Source organism: Eufriesea mexicana, unplaced genomic scaffold, assembly GCF_001483705.2.
Source record: "Eufriesea mexicana isolate 0111107269 unplaced genomic scaffold, ASM148370v2 scaffold10344, whole genome shotgun sequence".
Taxonomy (NCBI): domain Eukaryota; kingdom Metazoa; phylum Arthropoda; class Insecta; order Hymenoptera; family Apidae; genus Eufriesea; species Eufriesea mexicana.
Window position 1 is genome coordinate 533,108 of NW_016918030.1, and position 21,996 is coordinate 555,103.

At 40.2% G+C, this 21,996-nt stretch overlaps 1 protein-coding gene across 1 annotated transcript in view; it reads right to left on the reverse strand.

Annotated features, from left to right (window-relative positions):
- Nucleotides 1-12,739: 12,739 nt before the first annotated feature.
- The window catches only part of LOC108553382 (muscle M-line assembly protein unc-89), a 13,273-nt gene continuing 4,016 nt past the window's right edge, over nucleotides 12,740-21,996 (reverse strand). Inside the window, exons 8-15 of the mRNA XM_017908250.1 lie at nucleotides 20,006-21,996; nucleotides 19,057-19,276; nucleotides 17,447-18,208; nucleotides 16,498-16,683; nucleotides 15,484-15,999; nucleotides 14,591-14,688; nucleotides 14,333-14,513; nucleotides 12,740-13,948 (exon numbers count right to left, since the gene is read on the reverse strand). The exon at nucleotides 20,006-21,996 is cut by the window's right edge and continues 8 nt beyond it. Coding sequence (XP_017763739.1) covers nucleotides 13,839-13,948; nucleotides 14,333-14,513; nucleotides 14,591-14,688; nucleotides 15,484-15,999; nucleotides 16,498-16,683; nucleotides 17,447-18,208; nucleotides 19,057-19,276; nucleotides 20,006-21,996 — 4,064 coding nt within the window. The 3' untranslated portion in view covers nucleotides 12,740-13,838. The remainder of the gene's footprint in view (nucleotides 13,949-14,332; nucleotides 14,514-14,590; nucleotides 14,689-15,483; nucleotides 16,000-16,497; nucleotides 16,684-17,446; nucleotides 18,209-19,056; nucleotides 19,277-20,005) is intronic.

Genomic DNA, 21,996 nt, shown 5'->3' on the forward strand with positions numbered 1-21,996 from the left:
TCTAAACCGATACAATACACGATACTATCCAAGTCGACCGAGTGCGATGCGAAAACAACTGTAATTCAAAAGGTAAATTCGCAATCGAAGCAACCAACTTCACCGGCCCAAGTTCTCTCTTATCAAGCGATTTGATACACGATATTGCAGAAATGAATCTCATGCGATGGACGATAATCCCGAAAGGAGAAACCCGCGGCTCGAGCGGAGCCACAAGTCGACGCGCGGCTCACGCAGCGTTCTCGCGCTCACTGACAGACGCCCACGCATCTACGCACTTCTCGCACCCCTCCGCTCGTCCCGCGCCCCTTTCTCCACAGCGTACTCTCCTTCCTCCACCACACGTAAAGTCGTATACGAGTGCGTGCACCCGTCGTGCTCCTCTCTTTCATCCCACTCTCCTCCTCTCTTACTACTCTCCTTAACCTCTCTTTTCTTCTTATTATTCTTCTTCGCTTTCTTTCTTCGTCTGTGTTTCATTTTTTTTTCTTTTGCTTAATTTTCCTGCTCCATCTTCATCGCACGACGTCGACCGATAATGCTCCATCTCACTCTCCAATGCTTAAGAGTGTTGGCGTGCTGCTCTTACCGGCGACACGGCGTCGTTCTGAACACCGTTGCTGCTCGAATCTGGGCCAGTTGCGAGTCCGATGGATAGACGGAATTTTTCGTAGCTCTTCGATGTGATGTACGTCAATTAGAAAATTTAGAAATAATGATGCCTCGGGCGAAAGTACCAAAAGTTTTGGAAAATTCTCTGGAATATCTAGAATTCCGGAAACTTTGCAGAAATATCATGTGTATTTAAAAGTTTCCGAAAATGTCACGCATTTTGGAAAATTTGCGAGAATATTTCAAAAATTCCTGAAAATAATCTAAAAATTTGAAAAATTTGCCAAAATATCTCAAATATGTCTATGATATTTCCGGCAATCCTGAATATTTTCTGAATCCCGATTAATCCCGAAAAATTCCTATCCCATCTCTATCCTAGCTTTTCCGGATCTCACCTCTAGTTGTATAGTAATCATAGTAATTAGAAGTGGTAAACTTGCTATTCTTACATGCAGCAGATTATCATCAAGAACGCCGTTGCTATTCGAATCTGGGCCAGTTGTAATTCCGATGAATCACATGAAATATACATGGTTTTCTTCATAGTAATTAGAGATTAAGAAGCTTGTTGGGGTGGATTTAAGAGTTGCTGAGCTTGGAATGATGGAGAACTTTGGAGTGGTCGGTGTAGTTATGATCGACGAGGCAGTTAGGAAGTAGTTAGAAAAGTAACGTGTGGGATATGTCTTTAATGCGTTTATTGTGTTACGAGAAACCCATTGTTTCCTTAATGCTCGCCGCGAGCTGTCTTGATCTCGGCTGATGAATTGAGCGACGAACGAAGTGGTTTGTTCTTTGATCGTTTTCCGTGTTAGTCTTGGATAGTAATTATGATCCCGTGTCGATTTATGTCTTTCTAGATAGAGTCTTTAGATAATTTTTATTTTCGTTTGCTCGGTACAGGTTGACCCCGACTAATAATCAAGGATCCAAAAATTTGTTATATCTCACAGAATAAATCATCGAAATCATAAAATAAACGGTTCATCTACGAGTTCGCCAAAATTTGCGGTTTCTGAAATCGCGCTATAAATTTTAGAAAGTAAAGATTTTTCTACATAATCTCCATGGGACTTGAAGATCTATCGAAAAATCGAGTCATCTGTAACTAAACCTACCATGACCTAAATGGCCGTCTTTAAAACTTTCGTTCAAAATACCACGTTCAACGTGTCTCCCATTATTCCATTTTCTAATTCCACTACTTTTCCATTCACCGGTTATTTGACCGTGGTAGGTTTAACGTTAAAATTCGTTCCCGGATCGTTCTACTCTCTCGACGCGTCGCGATGTCCGCTCTGCTCCAGGGATCTCCCGTTCTATCTCTTTCTACTCAACGGTCCAAGGTAGTCGACCGTCCGCCTCGCACTCACTAGCGGTCGCCCTCCTTTCCTCGAGTTCGCCGATGCAAATCATCCAGACTCCTACGTACGCCGGCTCGACCAAGTTTAGCCGTGGACAACCCCCGTTTTCGTGCATGCGCGCCATGAATTCGAGCCTTCTAAAATCGTATGAGGTTGCCGGTCGCGACGATCGGCCGCGATCGCGCGAAATGCAAACGGGTTCGCTTTCGCGCGCGACAAATGGTACTGGAAGGCACCCGTTTGGTAACAAGACCAACGCGAATTGGCCCAATTTCTCGAAGTCGACTTTTTCCGCCGATTTCCTAGTTACGTAAACTTGTGTACCGTTGTATTGTCATTGCTTTTCCGAGTTTTACCATTTACGATTGAAAGATAATTATTTATTATTTCTCCGATGAAAGTTGAATTGAAGTAATTGAAGATAATTGAAATGTTGAGTTTCTGTGTTTGAAAGGAAATATTGGTGGTTGAGTCGTGTGTATTAGGATTAAAGATTATATATGAGTTACTCACTTGTTAAATAATAACTAATTTAAATAATAATTAACGCGTATTAATGTTTCATGTGATGATCTGGATTAAACAATCCGATATTTCTCTTTCTCATGGTGCATGAATTTCACTGCAAAATTAATTCTCATGTTTCAATTGTTAAATAAAATAGCTCTATTATCGCTATAATCTTTCTAAGCGCCGTTTCAGACTTTGGTTAATTGGTACTTTAATATCGAGGTTAAAGGAAAAGGTATGCAAATGTTTTTGCTACCATTCTGTTTACCGTAAGTTGTGTGTTTAGAATGAAATTCGAGCAGTTTGTTTTTCTTCGTTTGGGCTACTACTCGCGGAATTCTCCACGGATGAGAAGCAGAAACTTGAAAACGAATCTTTTCGCGATGATTATTTGGTCGAGTGACTGTTCTGATTAATTAAATTATTGGGCACCTTTATTTCTGTCTCTAATAGATAGCTTCTTCGGAAAAAGAAATTTACCGAAAAGTAAATTTAATTGCAATTTCACATTTAATCAGATTAGAAATGTAAATCGCTTATCATTTATCGCGATTCGAGGCAATCAAAATTGCAAACGTAGGACCCCGAGCATATTTTGGTCCTGTTTTTATCGTTATCTCCAGCATAAACACGAACAAAATTCAACTCTTTCCAAGTTTAACTGAGATGTTACCTAAACAAGAAAATTTCGTCGAATTTTCGTAAAAGCAATATAAACACTTTTATCATTATATTCAACAATTTTTTAACCAAAGAAGTTTACTTTTGAAGCTCGTAATCCGTAACCAACTTTCTAATATCCACAATAATAATAATTATAATTTTGACATAGAAAATTCATTACTAAATATATTTTACATACACGATACACACATAAATTTTCACAATTGTATATAATTGTAAAAACCCTTATATAGCTGCAATAAGAGCAACGAAATAAAATTAATAACTCGCTATTCGCGAATCACAGATCACAATTTCGAAAACAGCATTTCGCATAAAAACGAATGCGAATACAAACATAACCCAATTATAGGAATACAGAGACAGAGACCATAACACATCCAGTAGACTCGCAAGTTGTCCCAATATCGTAGCCCGACCGGCGAACAGCTTTTCGTTCCCAAAGGTGTCTAGCTTAATCCCAAGTATCGAACGACGAATTTCATAGCATCGTCGACGTACCAACTCATTAGTCGTGGTAATTACACAATCTTGCCGACGATGGAACAAATCTCCGCGAACGAACGACGAAGGCCGGTCCATCGAACGATCCCAACCGTTTCCAACCGTTCGCTGCTCTCTTTCCCAGCGATAAATTAAAACGCGACAATGAAACGATTTATCGTCGAACGGGCAATGTACGTGCCAGACGCGCCATTAGTTCGGGTCGAACGTTTTACGCTCGTCGGGGCAACATCGACGGGCCATAAATTCGCTGGCCGTTTCTAAACGACACGGTGCTCGTCTCTGCAATTCCCTACCGATAGTATCGCAGCCGAACAATTTATTTCTAATTGTTCATTACGCGCCGTGTTTACGCGACGAATGCCCGGAAAAATCCTGTCCAACCGTTATAGCGTTTCGCGTCAAAATGAATCGGAGCGAGACAACCCGCGTGCGATCCTCTCCGCGGGTGCACGTGTTTCGGCGCAATGGTCGCTGTAGTTCTCGCTGTGCTTTGGGACTTCGGGTGGTTCGACTAGAAGAGGAGTCTGAGCCATCGAGGAGTGTGGAATATGAAGTGAACAGAATCAATGGATGTAATGAACTCGAGATAGAAGTAAATTGATTGGAAGAAGCTAATTGCGGCTGAAATTGCTACGATTAAGCAGTATATTGGAAGAATTTAAAGCATCCAGAATTGTAGAATATAAAGTGAACAGAGTGGAAAGATCTGGAGCATCAAGGATTGTAAAATATAAAGCGAATAAAGTAGGAGGATGTAATGAGCTTTAAATTGTAGAATCAGAAGTGAATAGACTGGAAAGATATAATTGCAGATAGAATTGGAATATGTAAAGTAGTGGATTCGGAGAATTTAAGTCGTTTAAAATTGTGCAATATCAAGTGAATAGACTGGGAGAACCTAATTATACCGAGAATTGGAATATTTACACAGTGGATTCGAAGAATTCACGGTACTTAAGATTGCGAATTTAAAGTAAATAGACTCTAGGGATATAATTGCAGGTAGAATTAGAAGTTCCGAAGTAGTGAAATCGAAGAGTTTAAGGCCCTTAAGATTGTGAAATTTATAGTAAATATGCACATGGGATTATAGTAGACTCGAAGGATCCAATGGACCTAGAAACGTAGACTCTATGCGAATAGAATCGAGGAACCTAATGCACGTAGTGTTGTAATATCTAAAGTACCTAGATTAGAAGAACCTCAGGCACTTGGAACTGTGGAACATAAAACGAGTAGACACGAAGGATCGAAAAATTTAATATACACAGAACCATAAAATCTAAAACATCGAGGCTTGAACATCACAATCACAAATCTTTAACAATTATTATCAACAATAATAATAACAATTAAATAAAAATGTAATAATAATGAATAAAAATTCACCATTAATTAAATAATACTTGAATAACTTTAATGAATAATCTACGACAGAAAAAGAAATAATACAAAGAATAAAAATATAAGAAAACAAGAAATTATCGACAAAAATCGCTGGTACCGAACGAAAAGACTCAAACGCATGGATTGATAATGAATTAGGGGATATTGACGAAGTAAAGGATCGGTTTAACAGTAACCTCCATGTAAACCGGCACTGGAGGACCGAGTTGTGGGTCAAATGCAGCCGCGCGAGCGTGTAATTCAGACATTACGCCGAGCAAGAATCATATACAGCGTACAATGCGTTCGGTTTCACGTTACGAGGTGAGAGAGGCACACGCGTGCACACGGACGCGCGCGAAAACATGCACCCGTAATCTTTTGCAATAGTCATTTTTGCGACAGAATCCGTCGTGACACCGTTAATTGCCACAGTATTTTAGAAATCCCGATTTTTCCACTTTCGCTACACCCAAGAAATCATTCGCGCATACGTAAACGTAGTTCACAATTTTGATTTCGAGTTTCTCGGAAATTCAGCTTCTCAGCTCGCGATTCCGTACAAAGATTCTGAGCAGACGTTGGATCTTGTTTCGTTTATTTCTGGCTTTAGGATGTGGAACTTGTTAAACGTTACATTTATGCTGGATGACAGAAACAGGCTGTGTCAAAAATCACAAAAATATTCGAGAACGAGTACGGTTGGGTTCGGGCTCATTTGCATTTGTTTTTTCGACTTGTTTTGCATTGGAGATATGGATCTCCCTCGGGTTGGAATTTAATCGAAGTTTTGAAACAGTATGCAACTTGAGTCTAAATCATTTTTTTTTTAAAGAAGAAGAATATGTTACTATTCAGACTAATTTTTTAAATTAATAAAGTCTGGAATAATATATCAAGAATAGATTAACATTTCATTTTTGCAATCACCGAAAATGTTCCTTTTGAAATTAATATTGAAAATTAACATTCAGTTTTATTAGAGCAGAGTCATAATTATATGTAATTTGTTTCCACTGTACCACATCTTCTATGCTCTGTTTGTGTAATATTTGTAATGGTTGCAACGATGCTGATATTGAAAGTGCATAGATTGTTTGACAAGATCGTGCAACCAGTTTCCCCGTCAAAAATAATACACGTAAAGATACTAAAGTGGAGTCATCGAAACTAAGTAGTACAAGTTACATTTGCACCGTTGCGCTTGAGAAAATTATATCACACAAAGATAGCTTTCATTGCGACCACTCAACGTAGGTATACTTCCACTAACAAGTCAGTTTTCTTTATCTTTATTTAGAAAGGAGCTACAGCTCGTTTCAGTTCCTAATGTAGAGACATTTTGCTTTAGTAGTCAAGGAAATTATTGGAAATTAATTGGATAAAAATTTATATTTGTAAAGTTACAAATTGTCCAACCATTGGAAGATAAATAAATCGATTTATCAATCTTGATAAAGAAATTTGTGGAAAAAGATTCTTGTGTCGTTTATAATTACATTGAATTAAATCTCATACATGATTGAAAATGATATATTCTTGATACCATAGTTCAATTGGAGAAAATAGAGAAAAGAAATAAAATCTCCAAAACCTCGAGGATCGACAACACAAACGATCCAGCGATCATGCGAAAGATGGGTCACCAGTGAATCACCGCGTTTCGCCAAGGTAGCGCATAGCGACGTTTCTATTTCGGTTCTCGCGGGCTTCCTGGGGGCGCGGTGGCGAAAAGGGGTTGCTCGTAGTCGTCTATGATTCAACGTTCGCCACACCACCAGGAACCTGTGTACCCTTCACACGTATCCAGCCTCCTGTACGTATAAACCAGCAGAGGATACCCACCTGGCTTATGCACGCCCGGTGCTATTTTCGCGGACGACCGCGAGTAATCGTTCGAAGGACCCTGAATGTGGGTTAGCCAGCTAGACAAGCCTCTGTAACGTTCCCTTGTCTACGCCACGAGGCGATGCTTCGTGATTAATCGATGCTACCTCGCGACCATTCGATCTTTACCGATTTGGTAGAGCGTTTAACCAGGGTAGACCTGTTTGATCACGGCTCGACGTGGGCGTGAGAGTTTGTTTGAATTTTTCTGATTCCGAGAACGCTCGTTATTAGGATCGACGGGGGCAGGGAAAATAACGATACGCGAATAAGTATGGCACAGTGAGAGGTTGCGAAGAGTATTTTTGGACCGCTGAATTTGATTCGCTGTTTTTGAGACGATGAGGTATCTTTTAGTTTCGAGGTTGGTAATTGGAGGTGGAAAGGGTGTGGTGTGTTTCGGGTGAGGCTGGAGAATCTTGAGAATCAAGAAGGGATTATGAGAGGTTTGTTGGCTCAGAGGTTAAGCGAAGGGTTAATTTGGAGGAGATAGACTATAGACAAAGATGAAAATTTTGTTATAGTAGAATTACCAAATCATTGCTTTCGACACGATAAAAATATGCAGTGGCTTTGGACACAGTAAATATTGACTTTTATTTAAAGAGGAATGTAATTATGCGTGTCTACTTATCTTCATCATATCACTCGTGTATAGTGTATTCAGCCACTCGTTACAAGTCGGGACTTCTACTGGTAATATTCTATATTATAAAAATTTGAGAATGTCCAAAGCACACGAAATATTTTTGAAATTTTCATGGAATATTCGAACGTTTAAAGATTACACAGGAACTCATATCGCTCAACACATTTTTGTACATAAGAAAAATTCCTAATTACCTAAATTCGAACATTTTTAGTTTCAATTAATATATCGAAAAGCTACCCATACTTAAAACAATAACCTATTGATATTGACAAATAAAAGAAGGTACACCTAAGATCCAAGTTTCCAAAATAATATCAGCAATCACTAGAAACCAGCCGACCTTTCGAAACCAGAGTATACACATGTACAATTCTCATAATTAAATCCATATACGAAGAAACTCCGAATCAACGAACGCAACGTTAAATGTGCCTATAATAATGAGAAAAATACCACTTACCTCTGTCCTCTGGCCTCGGTTTCGTTGGAGTGCAGTCGGAATATTCGCGATCGAAGCAGAAATCATCGTGAAACGAATCGTTCGCCACGAAATCGGAATACTCGAGTCGTCGCGCTATCGGATTTCGGTTTGTTATCTCGTCGCATTCTTCCGTCGCAATTCGCCTCTCGCGATAGCTGCCACCTGCGTAACTAAATGAAATAACGTCCCGATTAGTTCCTGCGCGGCTCTCTCGTGGTTGATCGATCGATCGATCGGTGTCTACCTGCGATCCACGATCGAGTTGCATGTGACAAAGGAATCATGTCGCGATGCATGCTGACGAATCACAGGTGTCGTCTTTGCGTCGTTCTCTTGAGGTAAGAACAGGTCCCTTAGTGCCACATACCTGGGTGGACTGTCTGTCACCCTCTCACCGATGTTTTGGTCCCGATACGTCCCGTAAAACGGCGATGGTACACCTGCAATTAGATTCGCGTGATGGTTATAACAGGTAATTACGAGTGAGATGGAATTTTATTATTTCTTAGATCGAGTATTATTATTGTTGTATGAAAGTGAATAATTTATTAGGATTATTAGAATTAGCGAATTATATTTATATTTTGACGATTTTGATGGGAAGAGAAATTGATTTATTGTATTGTGCAGGGTGAACTATTTAAAGAGGAACAATGAAAAATTATTTCGCTGTAGAAGGTAATAACATTTCATTCTTGTTAAGTTATAATTGAAAATTGAATCGAAAACAATTGAAGTGGTTACATTAAATGCAATTAACGTTCTACCGAAGAAACAAATTTATTAATACGTCCAACAATTTTTTAATAAATGAATACCCCAACTGAATATTTTATTGCGCGATAATTAACATTACTTTTCCATGGAATTAAAATTTTCTGCGACCGCAATGCAACATTCAAGATCGATCTGTTCCCACTGATTCTGAAAATTATCGTTTCTAAAAGCAAATAAGCAGCGATGAATTGTAAGAAAGGAAGAAATTAAATAATATTAAAAGCATGAGTATATTAATATAATTATGCATGCAAATACATGTCGATTAAATCAATGATTATAGCCACTGAAAGAAGCGATAAACAAATATTTGCCAAACAAAGAAGAGATCCAGGTCACCTCACGAATACAAAGCAACTATAAAAAGAATCTAGGACTAGAATTTGTCAAACAGGCCATTAAGTTTACTAGCAACTGTTATTCGACATCCACGCAATAAAATAACCAAGATATTCGCTTTTCCAACGTCTCTCGAATGTCAACGTCCTATAGTTCACAGGAAACGTGCCAAGCGTATGTTTCGGTAATTGTAATATTCTTCGTCTGGCAATAGAGTGAAAAAAATTTTCGCCAATTTTCCGCGATTTTTGTCAAGCCCTGACGAATCCGTTTATCCAACTTCCAGTCGGTCAGCGACGAAAAGGATACAACGGCGCTTCCGCTCGATCAACCAGGTTCTCCGTAAAATTTGGTCGAACCAAGACTATTTTTGGCCATCATTGCATGCCAGACCTCCCGGAGGTTTGCAATCGCCTCTTATTACGTCTCGTTGGATTCCGCGTGAAACGATTAAACGAAAGATTGCTTCTGTTTGGTAATTCGAACAATGACTTCCGGTCCGGTTGCGTCACGTGCTTCGCAGACGCTGTGAATTCGATCTTAGCGAATGCTCTTCTAGTCTTAATAATTTATAATTAGCGTTGCAAGACGTGATATTTAATTTTTATACATATTTTTTATTTTTGAAATTTGCAAAAGTGCTTTTTAAATTACAACGTTGACATTAGGGGTAACTCTCGTCATCGACTAATTGATTTTCGCGATGTTCGACGTTAAGAGAAACCAGTCTTAACAACCCTCGAAAATCTTTTAGGAAGAAATTTCGTGGATCGTGTAGGAGATAGAAATTGCGTAATGATTCGTCGGATAGCTGAATTAATAACAGAAGTGGAGCTATGACGCGTTTTTTGTAAAAAAAGAAAAGAGAAATAGTACCGAGATCTTTAACAATCACAACTGCTTGTTTTTCTCTCGTTTATTCTTGGATCGTCGACTCATATTTTCCATCGCATTCCGGGATTACCTTACCGTCTATTTTCATACCGCATCATCTAACAGCCGTTCATCCTGCATAGGAACGTTCGCATATTCGATCTCTAAGGTATTAATTTCCTTCCTATCGAACGCGTCTATCGTTTCGTTCAATCGTAAACTCGACGACTCGTAGGTCTACGCTGCTTGTAAAGTTCTTCAACGACATTCATTGGTGAAACTTTTTAACGAAACGACACAAATTCTCGAATCGATTTTTATAAATCTCGTATTCGATTTTTCAGGTTTTAGGTAAATTTGATACTCGATACCAACGTGCCATGTTTCACGGTATATCCGTAAATTTCATCATTTTTGGACGTGATAATATTATACTTCACTTGTTACGAAATTCGAAGCAATGCAATATAATAGTGTTTCCAAACTTACGAACAATGTTACATATGTATCTACATACATATGATACACCTAACGCTGCTGACTTTAAAATTAGACACGTTCGTTGAAAAACGAATCGAGATTAGAACTTTGGTTCAAAAATGAATTTCACCTGTTGCTACTAATTTTAAGATTAAAAAAATTCTTCAGGAAACGTGCTATAATTACAACCTCCTATTAGAATCAAATGTTAATAGAATTGTTTAGAAAATTTATTATTATTACTTCTTATTCGAATAAAAATTCATTTCTTCCACTTCCTTTACACACTCTATATTATCAAAATAAGAATATACTCAATTTTGAAGCGATTAAAGCACCTCATCGTGTTTACATTCGTCGCTATACATATTTAAAAAAAATTAAAACTATTTTTCCAACCTTTGATTACCATCGGGTTTCCATTATTTTCATTCTTTTCCTTCATTTGACCAAGGATAAAATATAAAACATAAAATAAAAAATGTTAAATATAAAATATTTATGTCAAAATTAGATTTCACCGGAGTCAATGGTACGCGATGTTTGCGATCAACGAAAAGCTTAATTAACAATGTGCAATATAGCTTATGGTCGCGCTGGTGTTAGCAACCCCCGTGTGTTAGCCACGACGCTGCGCTCTACATATTTCTTTTGCTCTCCGAAAATAAGTGGGTGCCTGAAATACGAGTGACTAATCGTGCAACAAGAGCAAGGCGGAACAATGCTTTCGATACGTTATTGCGGCATTGAACGTCCCGTTTTATTCGCCTAATTTTATTTTTCGAGCATCCTTCGAGCCTCCTTTTTGCGAAACCTACCCGAATTTTCCACGTGTGCCGGGTGGAATAACACGGAAACGGGAATTTACGTACCGCTAACGTAATCGAGAGATTATTTTTCTTAATATTCTTTTCTCGAACGAATTTATTTGGTCCGACAATATTTTCAATTATTCGTAGGAAAAAAATTTTAAAGAAACTGCCTGGTGGGTTTTTGGATTTTTATTGTATATGTATACTTCTTTTTACTGTGATTAGGTGATCTGGTATTTATGGATCGTCAAAAAAGATGATTCAGGATGTTAGGAGGGCTAGGAGATGCTACTGGTTGTGTAATACATAGGAATGGATTGTTCTTGTTTGTTCCAATACTGCGACTGACTAATTTACTGTTAGTGACGATACACTCTATATAATTAAATAGAATTTATGACTGCGTATTTATTATCAGTGCTGATTAGCCTAAAATGATTTCAGCAGTGGTTTCGTAATAAAATTAGCCGAATGATTCCATGATTTTAAATTATAATTATCCTTGAAAATATTGTACAGGTAAAACCAGAGTATAATAACTAATTATCGTGTCTGCCAATATTTTTTATTATTTATTTATTCGCGTATTTAATTAAATAAAAATACTTTACATCTATTTTAATAGCAGGTTTTTCTTTTTAAAACTTTGAAATACTTTTTTCCAATTTTTTTAACAAGAATTTTTAACTTCTTTCGTTATGATCTATTTTTTATATACTTTATTCATTGCCACAATATCAGAACAAAGTTAAAGATACATTAAATACAGAATTTACTTACAACAAAGCCAAGAGATACGAAATCTCGGATCAAATAAATTCGAACATCCGAAATAGAATAAAATGTGTTAATTGCTCCATCCCTTACAACTACGTCATGCTGATACCCAATTATATTAGTAGAAACACCTACCATTTCGTACCATTACCAATGATGCTTTATGTTCCAGCACCGTGTGAGAATTGCACTACTGCCAAGAAAGAACAATCAGCCATAGAAACAGAGAAACACAGAAGAGGAAGAGAGGAGTAAAGGGGATGAGAAAATAATTCATGACACCATAGTACCCAAGTTTTTATATTGCAGAGGAAGCACACGTTTATTTACACAGTATACCAATAAATTCTTTGCTGTGATGAATGACAGTGTATGATAACAATATTCTATACGAATTTCTTGCCATTTCTCTTTTTGTTTCAAACTCTCTGAGCAATGAAGCGATTTTTTTTTTAATAATGCTAAATCTCGGACTATATTCGAAGAAAAGGACATCCCGACTATCGAGACGTCCCATGGCTGTCAACGATTTTCGCTCGTTCAATAAATAATCCTCTCGCATGAGCGTAGAGCTTGGCAAAGTGACTAGTATTCGTTTCGTAGAGAATCACGGCGTTTCGCATTCGTTTGAGTAGAAAGTTAATCGAAAGTGTCGCGGAATAATGATCGGAAATGTTCGCTAATCGAGTATCCGGTACGCGTGATCAGCTGAGAAAAATAATTACAGAGAAACGATTAATTTCACTCGAGATTGGTATCCAAACCGACGTTATGTTCATAGAAAAATTTATCTTTCTCGTTTTCGGCTCGTCGTCCATTCAAAATTCAAAGTTACCGCGATTCTAGCCTATGACAGGGCGGGCGAAAAAATTAAAGAGAAAAAGGAAAGAGAAAAAAACGAAGAAAACAGGAGAATCTTTATAAATACGTATGCTACATGCTCGGTAAGAAGTGTGAATTGGAAAAAAGAAGTACTCGAGAGTGAAAGAAGGAGAGGGTAGAATAAGGGTGGCAGAAAAATGATAGTCAAAGAGAAACGATCTACTGAAAGCGTGTTCAAATCGTTCCACGGCAACAACGACAGAGAAAAATGCATTCGAGGAAGCTCACTACGCGCTGATCAAAGAATAAAATAAAAAGAGAGAGAGAAAAAGAAAAAAAAGAAAGATAAAAAGCGTATCCACCAGCGTTCGCGAATTTTTTCTTCAACTTCTCACTATTCGACTATCATATTTTGACTAGTTCTCCTCGCCCCTGTCGTAAAATTGTTTGCTTTTACGTACGTAGAAAATGCAGAGAAAAAAGGAGTCGTACCCTTTAAGAGGAAGCACATATTTGTATCTAAATACTAAGTTTTCATTCTTTTTTCTTTGCACACCCGTTGGTTAATGATATTTCGTAACTTATTCGCGACGTAGATATAAATAATTTTCCCACGGGCGTGTCTTTCGTTTTATTTTAATTTTGAGTAATCTGTCGACGACTGAAAGTTCTTTGCTACTATCGATAGAAACGTATCATTCGTTGTTTCATTTGTTCGTTGTTCTTTAGATGGAGAAGAACGATTAGGTGAAATGAACGCGGATTGTGAGTTCGGCTGAAGTTAGAGGCTCAATGTTCCACCACCTTTGTATTATATTGCGTTGCATATGTTTTTCATTTTTGCGTTTTGCTTAATCCCTTCTCGACCATTATTAAATAGGCGCGTATACTGATCGTCTGTTACCTGGCACCTGCAAGGTGGCAGAAGTTACTGTCGAACCTAAGCTATTTGTTGCGGTGCACGCATATGTGCCAGCATCCTCTGAAAAAGGAAGAAAAAACTCATTTCATTTGAAGAATTCAAATTAATTCCTAATATTATACGAAATAGGGGAACAAATTGAATATTATTATTGGAATTCTATTTTTAAAAAAAGAAAAAATATGAGGATATTTAAAAATATATAACGAAAAGTTATTAAAAGTTTACTTTTCGTCACTATAGATTTCGTAGAAAAATTATTTAAATATTAATATCAATATTAATATTATTACTACTTTTAGAGTACGATGTTATATTATATTTTAACATGAAACAGTATCGCTATGTCTAATAACGATTTTTAAAGTTACTATAAGCAGGTATAATCAAAATTTTTCTGATACTTTTACTGTTATACTATATCTAAATATATGTATGACATACCAGGGAAGGCTCGCACTATAGTCAGACGACATACGCCGTTCCGGTAATGGATCTCATAGCACGAAGAGTTCTCGATGATCCTGCCATCCTTGGACCAAAGGATGTTCGGCTGTGGTTCAGCTTGCACGATGCACTCAAATCTCGCCGTTTGTCCGCTGACCACTGCGATGTCTCGTAGAGGCTGAAATTGTCATTATTTAAATCCATGAACGTCTCTTACCAACAACGAAATCTCTCGTTTAATTGTAGACACGTTACCGTGATGAAAAGAGGTGCCTTTTTCGGTAGTATTTCTAGGTAAGGCTGAATCACTTCTTTGCTCGAGGCCACTCCATTAGTGGTTGGCCACGGTGATCCTAGAATAATCAGCTCGATTTAACCCAAGTAACTCGAACACGTCTAAACGGGAGCTCAATATAGTAAAAAAAAGTGTGTTCACTGTATCGGGGAAATTTAAGCCACGATGGAAGCCGTAGGCTGTGTATCAGGCGAAAGCGGATGACACTTTAGAGACAGAAGGGATGAAAACCTTTAGCACATCAATCAATGGCAAACGAAAGAAATTGCAGAAGAAACCAAACTGGAAGATTTGGAAACACAATGGCAAGGTATGTCAAGCAAACTTCGAATTTTTCAGAATCTTTCAAAAGCAAGGAAACGTCTAATTATTTATACACAGAGTGTCTCAGAGTGTCTCAGGACCTTCGTCCTATGATCTACCATTTAGCGTTCAAACCAAACGGCGCTTATCGCGGGGACACCCTGTATATAACAAACAGGTCCAAGGTATAAGAAGTGGAGAATGGTATCAACGGCCAAACTTCATATAACGATAAACACTTAAGGATAAACCATGTAAATCCATCCCTCCCCGTTCTTCCATTACCAAGCAAAACGCCATACACATAAACCCTCTATCTTCGGAAATAAATTCCTCTTAACTAAAGCTTCCAAGCAAGCAGCAGATTTCTTCCAAGCCAGGGTGAGTAAAGTGTCATAATCGTGCTTCGAATGAGCGAGCTTCTAGAATACGTGCAAGCGAGAAATACGAGAAACAATCAAGAACGAGTGAGAAAATAAGCCGAAGGTCCGCAGATGCGCAACAAACGCGATGAAATGGCGCGGCAATCGACGCAGAAGCAGGTGAATACCTGCTGAGTCGACGTTGCTGGGTGGTCCTGTGGCACTACTGTATCTGGGAGAAAGACTTGGCAAGCTTGGGCTCAAGGAAAGCGGACTGGGCGTCGTGTGATCCCATCTGGATGGCGATGGTGAACAAGGTATGACGAGGCTCGGTGGCGCCATTGCGCTGCTGCCATCTTGATGCCTCTTTCTCGCATTTCTCGCGTCCTCTGCCTCCGAGAACTCGCTTTCCGACGTTGGTTCCCACTTCACCGTCTTGGACGTGCCGAATTTTCCGGCTGGCTTACTCTGACGTGCCGAAGAAGCTGTCGAGCTGCTCCTCTTCGCGAAGCCGTTCTCCTTTCTGGTGGTGAACTCGTGCACGATGGGCACCTCGATGTCGCTGGCTCGCCGTTGGCCCTGAATTGTTCTATTGCTGCTGCTCACCGTCTTCTTGCCTTCGCCAGGAAGCACGATCCCGAACTCGTAGCCGAAGTCGTATTTGAAGTAAATCAGCCCCGTATCTGGATCGATTTGCTTCGTTCCTGCATTTCGTGCGATTCTTTTTTGGTTTCTTTCTTTCATTTTCATCTCGGTGCTTTTGGTATACAGAGTCTTACAAATGGCGGTTATAGACATTAAACGACGATGTCCGATTTCTTTTTTTTTTCTTTGAGATGATGGTATCGTTGGGATCCTTCGTCAATTTTATTATAAACGAGATTTTTGCTATCTTCGCGATTAAAAATAAATGCTATTGAAATTTTCTGCTATAGACGCTCATGGAATTTTGGCAAATAGTTAAATTTCTTTAAACAATGAACAATATTTCAAGAATATTCTTCGAAAGTAAAGTCTATAAAGGAAAGTGTTTAAGATAAATTAAATAACTTCTAAGCAAATGCTTGTATCCTGTTTAGCGACAGGAAGATATTTATTTGCGGATTGTTCGTATATCTCGATGACGAAGGGACCTAGTGTAAATTTGTGATGCTAATTACTATAACGCGGATTCGAAGTACACTAGAGGCTAAATCGATTACCATGTTCCGAATGTCTGGTCTCCTCTCTGTATGTTCTGGGCTCGTCGCCATCGCTGGCTCGACTGTCGACAGGATGCTTGAGAATTGGCTTGCTCTGCTTCAGATCGGACTGGATGTCGCTGACGAATTTCTCGGTTTTTGACTTGAAGCTGCTGGTCATGTCACTCGTGTGACGCGACGCGACGTCTGCGGATGTTTCAGAGTTTTCGTGTTACGGGACAAGACAGCTCGCCAGCGAAATATTCTTTGCTTTGTTTCTTTCAGCAAGCGCGCAGAGGAAGAGAGACAGTTAAGAGTGTAGAGAAGATGATACTCGCGACGATATATCGAAATGGAATCATGAAATTTCACCGGATGAGAAGCTGGCGAGGATGAGAATCATAAGTCGCGGTTCTCGATTTTTCCCCAAAATCGAGGAAATATTAATTCTCGATACTATTAACATCACAAGTGATCATAACAATTTCTGTCATTTCGTTTCAGTACAGTTAAAGACGAATTTAAATATTCTAAACTCGAACAACACGAATAACACTAAATTGTTATGATCTCTTATGATACCAACAAACCCAGGTTAGGCTTAGTACAATTCGTTCGATAGGATCCTTAAATAACCAGTTAATTCTCATATCCTTTCCGTGAACGATACTACTCGACAATTTAAATATCGCTCGAGAAATTCACAATTTTCCATAAATTATACTATACTTATTAAACGAACTGTAAAACTCGCCAAGTACTCCGAAGAATTCCTTCGAGCAGAAATTCTGAAAGAAAATTCCAATTCTACTGCCCAACCCCTTACATGATAATCATATACGCAAACGGTATGCTGAAACCCTATGAATCTTTACCTGTTCCCGCACGATCACCCTCGAAATAAACAACCAAAGCACCCCTGCCTACAAGTAAGCATACGCAACAGCAGAGACATCAACGTGATTCTTACGATTGGCTGCCTTCTTCACGTCGCTCCTCGAGATAAAACCAAACTCTGGTGGCGAGCCAGGCTTCAGCAGCTCCTCCTGCCTGGTACTAACATCCCTCTGCGTTCTCATCTGGGAATCGATTTTCTTCGTCCTTTCATCCCGAAGCTGCGTCATCGAGGTCTGTCTCTTCATAGCCGGTGGACCAGTGTCGAACTCCAACGGTGACACCACATGTTCGTGTCTGACAGGAGCGCTCGAAGACCTGGGACCCTTCAGCATAGGCGGCTGGACCTTCCTGTACCTTGGTTCCTCCGTATCACTGTCAGCTGGAGCCCACTTTGGCTTAATCCTAGTATCAATGTCGCTCTCGTAATCCGATTCTCTGAATTGACCTTGTACAAACTTTTTCGGAGTCGGTACTCTAAATGTCGCTTTCTGTTTCTCAGCTGTTTCGAAGCTTCTGAAGTCGCCGGGTGGTCTCTGATCCCCGAACTTGATCACTCGATTTGTCTGCTCTACCGTAACAATCCTTCTGCTGTTCTCCGTCGATTCGTCCATCCTGACGGTCTTCTTGGTCTCGGTGCCGATCGCGTTGTGGAAGGGTATACCGGATCTGGCTTCGTAGTAAGTCGGCTGTGGCGGTGCATAGGCCATTTCCGGCGGAGAACCAGGCAGTAGAACGGTCTTCGACTTGGTCGGCGTCGTCGCCATTCTCTCCTTCTTTTCCAACTCCTTCGTCCTCGAGACGTCGATTAGCGGCGTTCGATGCTCCTTAGGCTTTCCTATCGGTAGAAAACAGTTCCCGGGTGACCTGGGTCAGTGACGATTGGCGTCGACGAGGAAAGCGAACAGAACGTGTGTGAAACGTCGATTTCACGCATCGTTGGTCGTGTGAAATATTTCTGTTTGTAGAAACGAGTGTTCTCGACGAACCAGTCTTCTGTTATCCGTGGTCGAGGTTGAGTGCTGTTCCTCGCGCGAATGATAGTCTTCGCGAAACGCGACGTCCAGTGGACGTGTTTTGAAACGAGAGTGAAACCAGCGTGAGACAGCGAAGAAGAAAAGAGCAGGCGACGAAGATGGGAAAGAAGAAAAAGAAAAAGAAGATGAAGAGAAAGCAGAAAAAGAAGAAGAAGAAAAAGAAGAAGAAGATGATGATGAAGAGATTGAAGGTTAGCCACTGAGAATGAGGAAAAAGATTCGGAAGTAAAGCAGGGGAACACAAGTACGTACTTCGAGTGGCCGAGAAGAAAAGAGAGAAGCAAGCGAAGCAGGAAGAGAGGAGAACTTGTCTTGCGAGGTAAACAACGAGAAGGGAAGAAAGCTTGCCAGGAGGACTACTTGTTGTAAGCTGGAAAAAAGTAGTAAAAGAGTGAGAGACCCATCGACACCTGCCAGTCGATTTGTGTTCTACTGGCGCTGTTGGTAAGCAATTCTTATATTGACATTGACATTTCCCATTACCGATTACCAATACTTATTGTAACACGATAATACCGGTTACCAGAAGAGACTACTAGTAGCTGATACTATGTATGTACAGATTCTAATATAATCAAGTAACGAATCATCAAATAATACTGTGCACTTCCTGTACAAGGAAGCTGTTTACGTTAGGATTCATAAATACCTGAACCAGCGAGATTCGGTTTCACGGGTTTGAAAGTCTGATCGTCGCTTTCGTAGCCTCGTGGTTTCCAAAGGGGTGGTATTCTGCCGTCGTAGTCGCTCTCGTAGTCGCTTTCACGAAATTCGCCCTTCACGAATTTCGAAGGACTTGGAGAGGGCGGCAAGATCTTCTTCGCTGTCTCTAGCTTCTTCTGCGACTGATCCGTGGTATAAATTGTTTCCTGGAAGGTAATAAGACAGCTACTTCAATACGGAATATATCGACTACTTCATAAATCAAATCACGTTAACGAAAAACACAAAAACACACAATTAGTCCTCAATCGATATTGTACAATATATATATTATACGATATTCGCTATTTCAGAGAAATTAATAACTGATTTATCATAGAAAATCTCCTTACCTTACTTTCTTTCGTTGGAGAGGAAATTTGAACCATATGTTCGATAGACACTCAAAAGCTCTATGCTATATTTTATACTATATTTTATGTTTTATTATGTACGTCCTAATATATGATACAAGGCATACGTCATCTTGGCCTTATCTAACGTGACACCATTACAAAGTACGGAAACCGTGTTTGTATCTGTTTAAGCATTATAGAAAATCCACTCAGACCTTAAATTCTATAATACAATTCTTTTCTTAACGTTACTGCTTAATAAAAATATTTATCAATTGAGGACTATATAAAGCAACAGAATCCGTATCAAACTCTCAATATCGTAAACCTGAACCTACGACAAACTGGTTAGAAATACGCTAAGACAAGTATTAGCTGAACACAAAAGCTAAAGAAAGTCGTTATTAGATGCACTATAACTTCATTCCACCAAACAAAGAGGAATATTTGAATGGAAGTTCCTCATCTCGAGCAAATGCAGGCCGATCACCCTGCCCTCTATGCAGGTCAAGCGATGCAAAACACACGCACTTCTCGAACCTTCGTAGAACTGAATCTCGATGGCGACGCGGAAGAGGCGTAGCTCTTCTCGACGAAGGAGCTTCGTTGAACGCTCGCCGGCTGAGCTGGCTGCTTCGCGATCGAAGGAGCAGACGGGGCGAAGGATTCCTTCTTCTGTTGCTGATGTCGGCTATCGTAGTTCTTGCTCTCGAAATATTCCGATCGACTCTCCGAATACGAGGTGCGAGATTCCGTGTGAGAGGTCATGGATGAGGAGGACTCGTGCTTCCCGAAGCTCTTCTGTATCGACTGAACCGATGACTTCTGTTGGAACGGCTCGTCGGTATCTGCCATGTAACCACTCTCCTGTTGGAACGTCTTTACTTTGAATTTTGGAGATTCCGGCTTCTTAGCGGGTGGACTCTTTGGTGTTGGACTCTTCGTGGCAGGTTGCACGTAAATTGGAGGTGAGCCTGGTTTGAGTTCGATTGGCGGTGGCTGGGCCACCTGGTAAGTCTGTTGCTGCTGTTGCTGCTGCTGCTGCTGCTGCTTGATCTCCTTTTCGTGTCTCTTTACCGTAGTGGTCTTCTTGTAAATCCTTTCCTGCTGTTCCTTAGTGATTACTGGTCTAGGTGGACCTAGCGAAGGTGGAACTTCGAATTTAGAAGGAGGGAGCGGTTCTGGTTCGGTCGATCTTGGTCTGGTCGGCTGCTTAGGCACTGGAGGTTGCACTCTGCGATAACGTGGCTCCTCGCTATCACTCTCATAAGGTCTCCACTTTGGTTTCATGAGGATGTCCATATCTGACTCGTAATCACTCTCCTGAGTGAAGCTTCCTTTTATAAATTTCGTGGGAGTCGGAGGTGGAGCTACTTTTGGTGTCTTCGTTACTGGTGTCGGAGAAGTCTTAAATGGAAATGGTTCTAGGGGTTCTACAGGTGCCAGTTGCTTGGCTGGAATAGGTGGTGGAGTAATTCTGATATCCTTCGGAGGTAATGCTGGAGGTTCCTCCTTCTTCGGTGATGGAGGAATAGTTCTGATCCCTCCTGGTGGAATTTTCGCTGGCTGATGTTCCAACGACACCTCCAGATTCTTCTCTATCTTCTCGATCTTCTTCTCTCTAACAACAGGAGCTGGAATATAGCCGATCTCTGGAGGTGGACCTGGTTCCAAGATAATCTGATCAGTCGGTGGAACAGGATGATACAATTGAACCACTGGTTTCTTGGGTGGCTCGACGCTTCTGACAAGACTGGGAGCCTTCAGGTCATCCGAGCCTGTCCACTTCTTGGAGTACTTCTCTTCGAACTTCTCTGATCTCTCCGACTTCTTTGTGTCGCTCTCACTGATGTATTTCTCATACAGAGACTTCTCTTCCATCTTGTTTACCATGTGATCCACCTTGATGGTTTCAGCGTTATAGATAATCGGTTGAGTTATTGGTGGTGATGGAGCTCTCTTCGTCATTCTCTCTGTTGATTCCTGCTTCGAGCTCCAGGAACGTTTCTCTGTCGTACTAGATGACTCCATGCTGGTCTTCTTAATCCCGCCTTCTGGTGTCTCTTCGACTTCTCTTTTAAACTCCTTCGTCGAGGTTTTGAAATCCTCACCAGGTACCTGCCACTCGTGCTTAAACTTCGTGCTGGCTTCCTCCTGTGGTGGCCAAGATTTTCTAGTCGAGTCGGCACACTTCTTTGCCCAAGATTTCTCCATAGCCAACGCGTCTGCTGAAGGTCTAGGTGAAGTAGACCTAATGATCTCCTGATGACTTGAAGCTGCTGAGTGACACCTGTATTCCGACAGATCTGTTGACACGTGTGACCGGGTCTCGACATCTGACGAAGAAGACCAGGGTCTACCCGGAGATGTGGCTCTGAACGAAGACAGGTAATCCTTTTTCTCGTGAATTTCCTTCTTCACACACGGTTCCTCGATTATCTCTTTCTTCTCGAGTTCAAAGGGTGGAGGTGGCATGGAAAATGTCGGTGCCACTTTGGGAACTTCACTGACCTTTGGAGAAGGTGTAGGGA